The 14,119-nt window shown below is 37.4% G+C and overlaps 1 protein-coding gene across 3 annotated transcripts in view; it reads left to right on the top strand.

Moving 5' to 3' along the window:
• SYT1 (synaptotagmin 1) overlaps positions 1–14,119 on the top strand; it is a 333,762-nt gene that overhangs the window by 198,356 nt on the left and 121,287 nt on the right. For all 3 annotated transcript variants that reach the window (XM_054271868.1, XM_054271852.1, XM_054271860.1), the window contains one exon: positions 10,700–10,891. In XM_054271868.1, coding sequence (XP_054127843.1) covers positions 10,717–10,891 — 175 coding nt within the window. In that variant the 5' untranslated portion in view covers positions 10,700–10,716. The remainder of the gene's footprint in view (positions 1–10,699; positions 10,892–14,119) is intronic.

A 14,119-nucleotide genomic window follows, 5' to 3' on the forward strand; every position in this document is an offset into this window, starting at 1 on the left:
ATTTATGAAAGCAGAGCAAATTGAGGTTGTGGGTTAGATTAGAGAATTCCTGATGTTGTGCTTACGAATACCCATGCTCCTTCCATCCTTGGACTATGTCACAGCTTCAGAGCAAGCTTCCTGTACAGTATCCGGAGGATGTGAGTACCTCAAAATGGGTTGCTCAGCAGCCAGCATGCTGAGTGAGAAGCTGTCTAGTCAGCAGGGTGTGCTAAAAACAGAAGTGACTCATAAATCTTGCTTCTTCTCTGAACTGCCTCCAGCACCTTCTAAGAGGTGATGCCAGAAGACAGGCATGCAAGTCCTTTTTTGCAAAAGCTGAACAGTGATGACTCTTCCCTTGGAGGTAGCAACACTGGCTATGCAAAACCCAAGTGATGAGAACTCACTCATTGAAGATAACCTTAGGCTTAGTCTGTCATCTGTCCAAGGGAATTCAAAGCTTTATCATACAGGCTTTCTCTGGTCTACAGAAGAGAAGGGAATATGACCATACCAAGCATTTCCATGTGCAAAAAGCCCTAGAAGTTTTAAACCTATGAAAATCCCTAAATTACCATTTATCCTTAACTTTATTTCAACAGAAACAAAAAAAAAACAAGTAGTTCTGTTTTTTATTTCGTTTTGTTACTTCCTCATCTTTATTCTGGAGTTTTGTTCTCTAGTATTGCTCATGCATGAGCTGGATGCAACATTCTTGTAGTTGGAATCCTTGCTAAACTGAATATCTGAAGAAATGATTGCAGAATAAGCAATAGTTGTACTAACAGCAGAAATCAGTGCTTATACTAATACTTTATAAATGCCTCATTTTAAGGTAATCAGTTATTTAAAAAAATTTGGATATGCATAAGGGCATCTTTTTAAAAGTTGTCTTTCCAAAACACTGTAGGGAATGCATGGTTATTAGCCTCAAATTAGGATTTTTTTGCTTTCTTTCTTTCAGTAGAAGAATGTTTCAAGTTGGAAATTAAATGTCATGTAATTGATTGGTAATTTTCCCTCCTGCTGTGTGCAGAAGGCTATTGGATGATGGCATAGCATTCTCAACAGGGGAAAAAGTGTCAGTCATTATGGGACAATTAGTTTCAATTTTTGCCATTTTACTTCCATGTGCTGATAAGATTGTCTTAAAAAATCTATGTAGAGTAATTAACCATAAATATCAACTAACTTTTTTTAGAGAATATTTTAACTTAAGAACCAAATCTAAGTGCAGATGCTTCCTGTGTCCCCATGTTCTTTCCTTCACTGGTAACATTCAAGAAACAATAATTTTCATATAGCTGCAATTAACAGAACCTGTCACAATCAGTCAGCTGCTTTTCATGGTTTTGCATCATTGTTCCCGATTTCAGTACTGCAATGGCTGAAGAAAACCCTGAAAAATCTTGACAGCATCACAACTTACGAAAATTGTGTATTTACCCCATCTGTTCACAAGAAAAGTCTTGGACTCAAACTTTCATTGTTTCCTCTCTTGCAATAATAGTAGTGTATAATTAATGCTCACCTGGGAGGAATATACCTATGATATGTATTTAGAGAAAGATGTCTTTGTGCTCACATGGGTACTTTACACATTTCAGATTGAGATCTGTGTGATGACATACTGAGATTTTTTAAAACTAGAATGAATGTACCTGAAAATTCTGAATCTTGATCATACAGAATTTGCAAAGTTTGATCTACAAAATTCACTCACATGGTATTTTTCCCATTACTACACCAGGGTGATGCATCTAAAGCTTTAATGCCAAATACCAACTATTTACATTTTTCTAAATGCCATAAACATAATTTTATCATAGCATCTGAAAAACTTGCTGAACTGTTGTCTTTTCCCACCTACCACCAAGTGATGTAGCCCAAATTTCATGAGCTTACTGTGTGATCTGCAGTAAGTTCTCAAAGGACTTTGAAGTTCCATTTGAAATTGCATTCATGATGAAGATGAGGAATACAATCTTACTGCATTTTCCTTGCTCCCTTAGCTTTATAATACTGTGGATGTAATGGTGGAAAAACACTTGGTGATGAAGTTAAATGTGGTACTCATTAAATTCAGCATATATGACTGAACATATGTAGAGAGCAGATCCTTCTCAGGGAAAAGGTGCCATTTTTATATAGTCACTTGTCAGAGTCACATTCTGAGGTACCAGTTACTTCACAGCCTAAGTCCAAGGCTGAACTAATGTGAGAGATAGCCCTGAACTGCACATCTCAGCTCATCTCAGTTTGGTTCCTTAGTGCATGTACCCATTTAATTTTGCTAGCCCCATGGTTACTCATTGCAGAAATTGGGGCATATAAGAAGTATTGATAAAAAAGAAAATTCAAAGGGCAAAAAGTGAATTTAAGGCTGTGCCAAAGCAAGAATATTAATAACATTTCTCTGTATTATTTTACCATTTCTGTTATGTTGTTCCTTGTGAATTTTACTGTGTCATAATTAAGCTCTATGGCACTTCACTAATTTATAGGCTTTATTGGAGCCATTGATTGGACAGGAGCCACATATGGGAATATAAATTGATTTTATGCAATATACACAACAAAAAAATGTATTGATGTAAAGGGCTTCATTATTTGTAAGATTACTCTAAAATTATTTTGGAACAGCAAGAACTCTCGGTGGACTGCATTTGAATTTCATGCTTAAATTCAGTTGAACACTAATTTTTATATAAATTCTTTTGTCTTACACTGCTGTATAAAGGAAGTCTGGAAGTAAATACCAGGGGAGTAGAAACACAGATTGCAGCTTCAGGAAATGAGATGCAAGTGTGAAAGATGACAGAATGATCATGTGGGAGGAAATTACAGTAGTTTCTTGCTTTCTTTCCCTTATTTCTGTTAATAACTAGCTATTGTCAAGGAGCTCAGACATTTTAAAGCAGCAATTGCTATTCGTAGATGAAGAGAGAGGGTTTAAATTGTACATACTGTGAAGCTTTGACAGGTAACCTCACTGCTGCTGAAACATTACAATAACATCAACATCCAGAGACACAGGGCTCTCTCCTTCTTCGTTACCTCTAAATAACAAAAGAATCAAATGACTAAGAAATATCATATACTTAGAGGAAAATAAGTTTCAGAACATGGTCAAGCGTTTATGTAGTGAATCTTGACTTTGACTTTCTTGATATCCCTCTTGACTTACTTTGCAGTATGACCTAAGCAGAGCTATTTCTCTGTAACTGCTGTGCATTCTCTGGCTTCCATGTGCTCTTCTGCATTGCAGGAGCAGAAGTTTGAAGTGCAGTCAAAAAATTATGGCTTTTAGCTGCAAAGAAAATAGTGTCAACTTCACTGCTCTCAGTGAAATTAATTGTGGTCTTATCAACAGCTTACGGAGTGAATCTGAAAATACATCTTGCATATCTTGGTACTCCAAAATACAGTGATTAGCTTTTCTTAGATTGCATATCAGACTCTGGTGCTTCCTGAAAATTTGAGACAAAGTTTCTCTTCCTTAGACTTTAGTATAAGATATTTCAAAGTCTTATACTTCAAGCAGTTCTGCCATATTTAATAGATGGGTGCACAGGAAGCTGAAAGAGAAGCCTGCAGTTTGTGCTGTGGACAGAAGAATTTGTCTTTCTCCAGTGCTCACAATGTCCATATCCCTCCCAAAAATTTGCAGGTGATTTGCTGTCCCTGGACAAACTGTTTTCTGTGACATTATATGGTTAGCTTTGAAACATGCTTAGACATGAAATGCTCCATTATAATGATTTCAATTAAATAAAATAGTTTTATTGTAACAGAGAACTGTGAACTATTCTATGCTTAATCTTCATGTTTTCTAGATTTATCAGATATACTAAAAAAGTGAATTAGGCTAAGAATAGTACACAAAGACTTGGCTATTATTTTGATACAACTCATATTCAAATAATAGGTTTGCAGTGTGAATATTAGACTGGAAATCTGAGAATATTTCACTTTCTCATGAGAATTAATTATATTTAGCCATCAAGTGATTGTCTTTGAGATGTTTTTCTAAAAATATTTGTTCTTATTTTAAGTGAATTCTGGAGACTCATATGGAACTCATATCTAATAATGGAAAGATTTGTTTCCTGGTCCAGGAATGTGCTGTAGATAACTGTCAGCCTCAAAACTTTAAGTTTTTGCTAAGTGTAAAATATTTCTGCCAAGCTCTCCTTCTCTTTTCTGCTTTGGGGTTGCAGCACTTCTGCCTGACTTGGTATGTGACTGCTGTTCTTCCCCCACACTTGCTTAAAGTTTGGCTCAGATGTCTCCCCCTCCATGTATTGGATCCTCATCACTCCTGGCTCACCATCTCACAGTTCTGTTTGTCTGTGCTCCTCCAGCCTGCTCCAGGGCAAGTGATACTCCTTTGGCAGGACTGGGCATGCAGGCATGGGCACTTCTTAAAACTGAGCAATAACATAGCCATTGGCTTATGGGAGAAGATTTAGGTGCTTTATCTTGTTTATTCAGTTCATTCAGCCAATTGCTATTGCTGTGGTGTTAGCCGCAAGCATTGGAAAGCAGTGTTAAAGAGCTGATGTACGGATGGCATCTGGGAAGTATCAGTTCATGTTTCATAAATGGCAGCAAGAGAAGTTTCTCTTTTCCACCGAAAAGGATGCAGGGATCACTCTGGGGAAGGTGGGAACGTTGCTGGGACATTTCTTGTGCCTTGATAGGAGCACAGAGAGGACCCCTGAATTCTCATACCAAGGTTCTTCATCAGAACTTTTTTTCCCTGTGAACTGTTGGCCTTTCATGTACCTTCTCTAAAGTAGTACTAAATCTGGCTTGCATTGTAAACCTTTGTGGTAGCCATGAAAAGGCTGTTTTGATACATCTTTGCCATGACCTTCCATTCTTCTGAAAATGTACTTACAGTCTCATCTTTATAAAAGGCCAAGAAAGTCTCTTTTCTGAGCTTGTCTTTTAAAATAACTGTCCTTTACTGAAGTTACAAAGATAACCTATTTCATTAGTAGGAAGATGAATGAGCAAAAAATGTATTATTAACATCCCAGAATGCCTAAATCTAAGAAGAGATCCCTTATTGTAGGTACCTTTAAACATTCTGCTAATGATCCCATCTTCTGAATAATTAATTTCATCAAAAACACTCTGATGGAATGAGGTATATTTTCAATGTGGTGCAAACCTTTCTCTGGCAATACTGCATTCTTACCCTGGGTATACTGGCACTAAAAGCTAATAGTTGCTTTCTCTTTCAGTGCTCAGGTGCTGTAAACAAAAATGATCGAGGGACACAACTGTGAGATTTTTCTTCTTTCTTGGAGAAGTTTTGTTATTACATTACATCCATTGCATTGGATGTGACTGCTGGGTTGAACATATTTTGTATGCTGAAACAATAAGCTTTCCAAGAAATACCATTTAACAGTATAGATCCCAATTTACATCTGGAGTGTAGACAATAGGTCTACTACAGTTGCAGCATTACACATTGAAAGAATGATGACTGTTACTTCTGAAAACTTAAACTACTCATAACAACACTGTAGTTCTATGTTTTTAATAATTTCACTAATTTTAATTTTTAGTATGGCAAAAAGGAGGCAGTAAAGTAAAAGGACACTTTCCAGAAAATTTCTCATTGGGAGGTAATTATTTGGTCAGCGTGGGATGCCTGACCTGTTAACTGTCTCACTGCCTGCAGCTTGGATTCAGCAGATAAGAGGAGAAATGAGCAAGTATAAATTGTCTGAAATCCACCATGTAGAAGGAATGTTGCTGATTTTACACCTATAAGATTATGTATTAAGCAACTGCTGTGGTACACCCACTGTAATTCAGCCACATAGAAACACACCAATTAACTTTCCTGCCTTTGGCATGTTATTATTTTCTTTCTTTCTTTTTTTTTTTTTTTTTTTTGTAAGGCTATCATAATTTTCCCCATGATTTTCCAGAAGGTGATACATTGTTCTTGAGTTTTGCTCATTCCAGAAAATCCTCCTTCTGTGTGAATCAATGTGGACATCCCATCTCATAATTTTCTGACTATTCAGTTTTTTAAAAAAAGTTTAAAATTTCCCCTGAGATTAGTCTTCCCAAGTTGTCCACATCTTTGCATATGCCAGTGTTTTCAGGCTGTTGCCCTTTGAGCATATTCTTTCAACTGTGATTTCCAGAATCTGTTCAATGCCCTCTTCAATTCATCCATGTCTGAAGTTTTATGCCTCTTTACTCTTCTCCTAAGAGACATTGCTGCTTTACAATTTTCTTTAGAGGTACTTTCCAATGTAATTCCAATACTTTACAATTTTCTTTAGAGGTACTGGGCAGTGGTATGCCAAAGAATTATGTGGTCAGGAAATATAGTCTGTGCTACATTTTATAGAAGCTTGAAAGTTAAATTGTAATTTTCTCTGCTGATATAGTAACCTCCTCAAGCCAGGTCTAATAAGCTCTCAGAGGCCTATAACATACCCAAGATAGCTTAGCTACTCTTGGAGGCATAAAAATCAGCAGGATGGGTTCTGTTGCAGTGTTGGAAACAAAAAGGCTTAATAAAAGGCAAAATAACAAACAGAGAAAGACTGAGCTAGGTGCCAGACCTTCTTGCTCCTGGTAAAACACCCTACAAAAGTGATTAGTTTCTTTGTTCCCTCCTTTTTCTAGTTAATTGCCTACGCGGGATTTTTTGGCTTCTGTCCAATTAGGTATCCTTAAGTTTGAGGTGAAGTCCCCTAAGCCTATGAAGTGTCTTCTTCACCTAATCGAGGAGAGAAACTTCTGAGCTTCTTTCCTTTTTGAGGGGACAAAGGACAGTTTTGTCACTCCATCAACAAGAGGCACACTCCTATATTGTACAATTAAAAACATACTCTTATTTATGACTGGATGTTGCACATGAAACATAATATTTCATAGATAGCACTATAAACGTTGCAGTGAACATTGGACTGAAAATCATAGTTGAGTGGGATGACATTTCATTTTTTAACTTACAAGACTTTTTTGCTTGCAACTACCATTTCATAAATGGCGGAGAATCTGCTAATGATTTGTAGATCTTTACCTTCAGCAATGCACTGCAGCACTCAAGTAACCCCATTTTTTTAAAGGCCAGTTTAAATATAATTATTCTGTATTCTGCAGTCTCTAATACTACCACGGTGCTTATACTGTTATTGTGGAAAGCTGCAGCATTACACTTACAAAAGCCATCAGATATTATAAGCAAGTGGGCACATGCTCTTTGCAGAGAGCTTTTTCTGAGTCAAGATTCTTTTTTCAGCCCCTTCACACCTTTTTGAAATATCAGGACAGTGTCATTGGCATGTAAACGTCGAAGGTTCTGTGGCAAGTCTCAAACCATTTGTGCATGCCTCATTAGACATAGTGACCTCTAACTGCACTAGGAATCTACTGAGGATTGTTCCTGGACATCACAGGAATAGTCTGTTTTGTTGGTTTTTCCTCCTTTTAAGTAAATCAAAGTGTAATGCCTCAAATTTGTTCTTTGAATATATTTTCAAAATATAGTTCAAAACCTAGAAGCAAATAAATTACATTTGCCTTAATTTTTAATTAGCTGAAAGTCGTCACTGCAAATTGTGTCTTCCATTCCTAAATAAAATAGTCAACTGCCAGGCCTGAATTAATTGAGCAATATATTCTAATTAAGCAATTTCATTTTGATTTAATTATGATATACAACTTTCCTTCTGATTTAAGTGACATTCATTGACAAAGTGCTATAACATAAAACAGCACTAGTGTTTACAGCTTATGCTTCATAGTGTTTGACATCCATCAGAGCATATGGAAAAAGTCTCTTAGTCTGGAATAGCTGGCATTTTATTTGTTACCAAAATTATGGACTACTTGATTTTTTTTGTTGTTTTGTGAGGCAGTTGAGGAAATACAGATACTTCGGGCTTGAGCCAAATTTATGACTATTAACTGGAATCTTTCCATTGACATTGGTCTGCTTTTGATAGTGAACTGCTCCCATGTTGTTGCAGGGAAATAGTTAAGACCACATGCTTATGAAATATTTATAGAGATGTATTGCATAGATATTCTGTGTCAACATCAACATGATTTTATATTAGGCTAGGGACTTGAGAGCAAGGACAGAAGTGATGGGTAGGCAGGGAATACCACTTCATTTGCTGCTGCATCAATAAAATTGCTACAAAATATTCACTAAATTAAGCAATACCAACCCCCTATTTTGTTAAAATGTTTTTCATCATACAGGAGTATTGGCGAATGGCTTTTGTATTCCAGACTACCCGTGTGCAAACCCCTGTTTAATGATAGGAATGGTGAGGATGATTTCAGAAAGTTCATTCTGCCTGCAGTCAGGCCTGTGCCTACAGGTCTTCATGACTGCAGACTTGTAGAACTAAAGTTGAAGGACGAAAAGCCAAATCTCCTCTTGATTTAGTGATCTGATTGCTTTTAGCAGCATCCATGAAAACAATCATGTAAGACAAGAAAGGTCATGATTGATCATATTGCATGCAGTCAGATGCTCTTATGCCCCTTCAATTTTGATGTGTTGTGTTTTATTCCTATGTTGATGTTTAAATTTCTCAGGAAAAGCTCAAAGGCCAAATGCCTTTTGAAGCTGAGAGCAATTGTATACTCAGAGCAATAATGAATGTTTGTTATTTTTCAAACCCTTTCTCCTTCTGTTTTCTGAAATTATTCAGATCAGTGATATTTATGATGCAGCAGAAAATCAGAACAATGTTTTCAAAAACTGCATAAACATTTCAGCTAGCCTTCCTGTGTTGCAGGAATTTCTATGATATCTTCTCATCTTCATCCCACTAGCCCAAAGTTCTTTGCTATGTGACTGCGGTAGCTGACCCTGACTGGGTGCCAGGTTCCCACCAAAGCTGCTCTATCCCTCCTATCCTCAGCTGGACAGTGGAGGAGCAAGATAAGAACAGGGAGACATCAGTCACTCATTGCTGTCACAGTCAAATCAGATTTGAATTAGGGAAATTGGCTTAATTTACCAATCAAAGCAAAGTAGGATATTGAGAAATGAAACTAAATCTGAAACAGCTTCCCTCCCCCCTCCCTTCTTCCAGGGATTAACTTCACTCTGGATTTCCTCAGCAGTGCAGGGGAATGGGGAATTGTGGTTGCAGTCAGTCTATCACAAGTTGTCTTTGCTCTCCCTCCTCCTCAGGGAGAGGACTCCTCACTCACTTTCTCTGCTCCAGTGTGGGATCCCTCCCTCCAGGAACTTCTCTAATTTGAGTCCTTCTCATGGCGTATAGCTCTTCACAAGCTGCTCCAGCATGGTCCCTCCCTCAGGGTGCAGTCCTTCAGGAGCACACTGCTTCAGAGTGGGTTCTCCATGGGGTCACCACTCCTGCCAGCAAACCTGCTCACTGTGGGCTCCTCTCTCCATGGGGCCACAGCTCCTGCCAGGCCCCTGCTCCAGCACAGGTTTCCCAGAGGGTCACAGCCCCCTTCAGGCCTCCACCTGCCCCAGTGTGGGCCCTCCCCAGGCTGCAGGTGGATCTCTGTTCCTCCATAGACTGCAGGGTCCCATCCTGCCTTACCCTGGGCCACACCACGGGCTGCAGGGGAATCTCTGCTCCAGTGCCTGCGGCACCTCCTCCCCTCCTCCTGCCCTGCCCACAGTGCCAGCACGGCTGCTCCTCTCACTTATTCTCACTCCTCTTTCCCAGTTGTCCAGCAGTATTTGCCCTTTTTAAATCAGTTACCCCAGAGATGCTGCCACCATCGCTGATGGCTCGACCTTGGTCAGCAGTGAGTCCATCCAGGGGCTGTCTGGAATTGGCTCTGAGGGACATGGGAGAGGCTTCTGGCAGCTTCTCACTGATGCCAGCCGGTAGCCAGCCCACTCTTAACACCTGGCCTTGCACACCCAACACAGTAACATACGCTTAAAGGTTATCCAAAATGCCCATTAAACAACATGAAATTAAAAATATGCTGATGTGGGATTATGCTTGTGACAGCCTCATGGATATTTCAAAATGGCTGCATTTAGACTCCCTACAGATGTTGTATTTTCATGAATACAGTAAGACATCTGAATAATTTAAGAGAATGTTGTCAGTAGCAAGTGTCACACAAAATAACTTGAAGGAAAATTGTCTTCACTTAGTGAAGATAAAAATGCATGCAAATCAATTTCTATTTAATACACAGTTTTAAATAGGAAACAATAGGTTATTACTTTGACAGGAAATCACAGTGTTTTTATTATGTCCTTATCACCTTATTTATTTCATATGCAGAAACTCTGTCCATGATCCACACCTCTTTAATTCCCACAGAAAAATAATTATGTAAATTCATTGAAATTTGCACATAGGGACATTTATTACCCAATTTGCTTATACTTTCAAGCTGAAGAGAAAATGTAAATCTGTATGAGATTTTTACAGGAATTTTGAGGTTTCAAATTTAGCACTTCCAAATGCAAACCATTGGAAAAGTGCTCTAAGCAATAAAATTATTCTGGCTGAAATTAACCCTGCAAAATACTTTTCTCTCTTGTCTAATAAATATTTCATGAAGAACCTGAAACTGTATAGAAATGAAGTAATATTTACCCAGTACGCAGGAGAACCAAGTGATATTCTGCCTATTCGTTCATTTCTTGATGAGAGATACATTTCAATTATATTACCTTTTGGTTTTTTGTTCTTTTTTTCTTTTTTTCTTCCAACAGCTTACCCAGGAGTTAAAATGGTGAGTGAAAGTCATCACGAGGCCCTGGCAGCACCGCCAGCAACCACAGTAGCAGCAGCCCCTCCAAGTAATGTCACCGAGCCAGCCAGTCCTGGAGGAGGAGGAGGAGGAAAAGAAGATGCATTTTCGAAGCTAAAAGAGAAGTTCATGAATGAACTCAACAAAATTCCACGTAAGTAAAATGTGATTGATGAAAAAGCTTCTGTTGGCAGACTAGGTTTAATTTGATATTTTCTTCTTTGACATTTATTTAGACAGCATACTAAACGTTTTCTAGTCAAAGCTAGAAAAATCACAAGATTAAACTGGTTTTGTAAGTTCCTCAAAGTTAACTGAAGTAGAAAAAAATAGAGTCCAACTCAAATGTAATTTATGTGTATTCTTGGTATTCAGATTAGTTTGGTAATTTTTCCTGATGAGTTACTGCTGAATCATTAAAACTGAAACTAGACAACTTCACTGTGGCTGTGGGACCAATAAGTAAAATGTTTCCTATTAGTAGCACTTAGTTTCATGTTTATGATAAATGTACATGGCCATATTTCCTTAAAGCAATATTTCGCCAGAACGCACACATATTGAGAAAACAAGGAAACTTTGAATCTGTGGAGATTAGAAAACGTTGAAAGAAATGTGAAAATTGAGTTTTAACAAGAAAACAGGTAATACATCTGTCATGTATGAAGGTAGCTGTGCTTTTCCCACTAGTTATTCTAGCAGATAAGCCACTGAATGCTGTTTGCACAAGTTCATGTACCTGTGCTGAAAACGTAAAAGTATAAATATATATTTCTGTGAGGTTAGTAGAACTAAAGTCAGCAGGGCTCTTTTGATCTTTGGTGCTTGAAGGTATTGATTCAAAGTTGAGGCCTCAATTTGTTCACATTAAAAAAAATATAACCATTAACTTTTTGCTGTTGTTTATGATAATACTGGAGTTCTTGAATCTGTTTGATATGTTCTACTCTGCATACACTGGTATCAAATCTAGGACTAATTCAGTATTGTCAATGGCATTTTGTATAATACAGAAAAAATCCTTTTTCTTACTGACAGAAAAATTACCTAATGCTGCTAGCAGATAATTTTGGCACTTTTATAGACAAGAAGGTGAAGGCTCTGTGTGTGTGTTTTAGTAGCAAGCATTAGAAAGTAATTCAATCTGTAATAACTTATTTGCCAGAAAAAGTAAATTTAAAATATGTCCAGGGAAGTATTTTAACATATGTAAGAGTTTTCATCTTTAGAAGGCTATCCTTTGTGTAAAGAAATGTTCTGTGACCGATAAAGTCAGATAATAAATTCGAATAATAATAATTTTTTTATCTCTAAATGAATCTTGGCAATGTGGCAGGTGCAGTTTTTGATAAATTGATAGGAAACAGCTTTGCTCTGTCACTCAAAATTCCCACTTGCAAGAATTAAGGTGTTATAGAGGTAAGAAGTTTGTGTGCCATTGTTTTGGTGATCTATGCAGTCCAGTGAAGACCATACTGAAATAAAATTGTCTGAGGATGTCATGGGAAAACAAAACAAAAGAACAAAAATACAAAAAAACAGGAATAAAAAGAAAAAAGAGAAAAAATGAAAAAACAAGACATTCAGGGACAGTCAGAATTTGAAACATGTGTCTTGTAACTTTTATCTCACCACACTATGTAAATAACATAGATGGGACTTTTACGTAAATAGCCTCTTATTTTTAAACTTTGCTTTTAACTTTGCAAAGGCATGAATGTCTTCCAGTATGAGGAACTCTGTAATGGGTAGGTGTAGGAGAAGGTTTGTGGATAGAGAGAAATTTGGAATGCCCTGCTGCATACTTTTTTAAAACCACAAAGAAAACAAGTGGAAAGTCCAATCTGGAGAGACTTTTCAAGCTGAACTGACTAAAACTTCTATTATCTCTTCAAGAAAGAAAAAAGCCCCTACTTTTAGATAATGAAAGTGCTTACTTAAAAAAGTATATTAGGTCATAAGACAAATCTTATTTCTTATGAAATACATCAAATTATTTATAAAATAAGGTACCTTATGCTAATAGAGGCACCAGAATATATTGCCACCATCTTAGAAATCTGGTCTGTTATCCAAGATCATGCAGTACTGTTGTCCTGGAGAAGTGAACCTAAGGTAGTCACAAACCCCATTCCAGTTGTCTGCTCTTACTATAGAGGCTGCAGATGTGCTTGGATCATCCCAGGATCTCTATCAGATGCTGGGGCTATTTATTGTTGCTTTCTGCTGTACTGGGGGGGTTTTGCCATTTCAAGAAGAAAGCTGAATGTTCACTGTACTGCAGAGGGGCAAGGAACTGGTGTGGGGGTGGTTTTGAAATACTAAATATGGATTAGTGCCAATGACCTATTTGAGCATCTTATATTACAAACAACTTTCTTTTGCCTGTTTTCCTCAATAATAAATCCTACAAGAAGGGACCTCATTACACACATTTGTATGTATTTTTCATTTATAAACGAACATAAACACAAAACAAGGCTGTCTAAAAAATATTGGGGACAGGAGGGCAGAGGAGACCTCATTTCCCTTTTGGAAGATTATAGCATTTTCTCATGAGTTGTTCAGTTTATGCTAGTGGGAATTTGTCCGTGTGGTGTTTTCAATCTATTACAAAAAAAATGTAATTGTGCTAGAAAAGTTTTCAGGACTTAACTCTTACAGCTGGCTGCAAATTTTTTTTTAGAATCTCTCTTAAAACAGAGCAGAATGTAAATTAGTACAAACCAAATTGTTGGTATAGTGTCTTTTTGGGAATTTCTTGCTGTGTGAGAGAGAGGAACTATGGCGCATGGGCCCCACTGGGGGCAGCAGAGATTCTTGGAAGTCCAAGAACACTCCCAGGACCATGGATCAGGTTTTTCCTCTGGTAGATTGGAACTGAGGATGTGATTTGAGTCTTACACTTGGCAGTGGAATGTCATAGTCAGCAAGTTCTCTATCCTTTTCAGATGAGGAACAAGCCTCTTTTTTAGTTTATCTGCTTTACCATTTTTACTTCCAAAGGTCTCATGTTCATCCCCACATGAGAGGAAGGACTTTGAAATCTCAGTGTATTATGAGAGGACCTTTTTTCAGTGCTCTGTTGTTTATCTCTGTGTGAGATAAATAATTAAATGTTTTCGTTTTTTCTGCCTATGATGTCTGCAGATGGAAAATAAGGCATCATGATGTAATGGATGTATATATAATAGGATAAAGTGTTGTGAAAAGGCTCATCTGCAATCAATTTGGTTTGAGTGCTAAAAAGGCCGAGGCATAGTAGGGCCTAATTTATGTAGTCTTCTCTTTCTGTTTTGTCTTAGAAATTATATAGTATCAAGTCATACTTATATTGAAAAAAAAAAAAAAAGGAAATACAACATTCTAATCATTGAATACA

The sequence above is a fragment of the Melozone crissalis genome, unplaced genomic scaffold, assembly GCF_028551555.1.
Source record: "Melozone crissalis strain CALT ecotype California unplaced genomic scaffold, PUWL_Pcris_2 ptg000004l_1, whole genome shotgun sequence".
Lineage (NCBI taxonomy): Eukaryota > Metazoa > Chordata > Aves > Passeriformes > Passerellidae > Melozone > Melozone crissalis.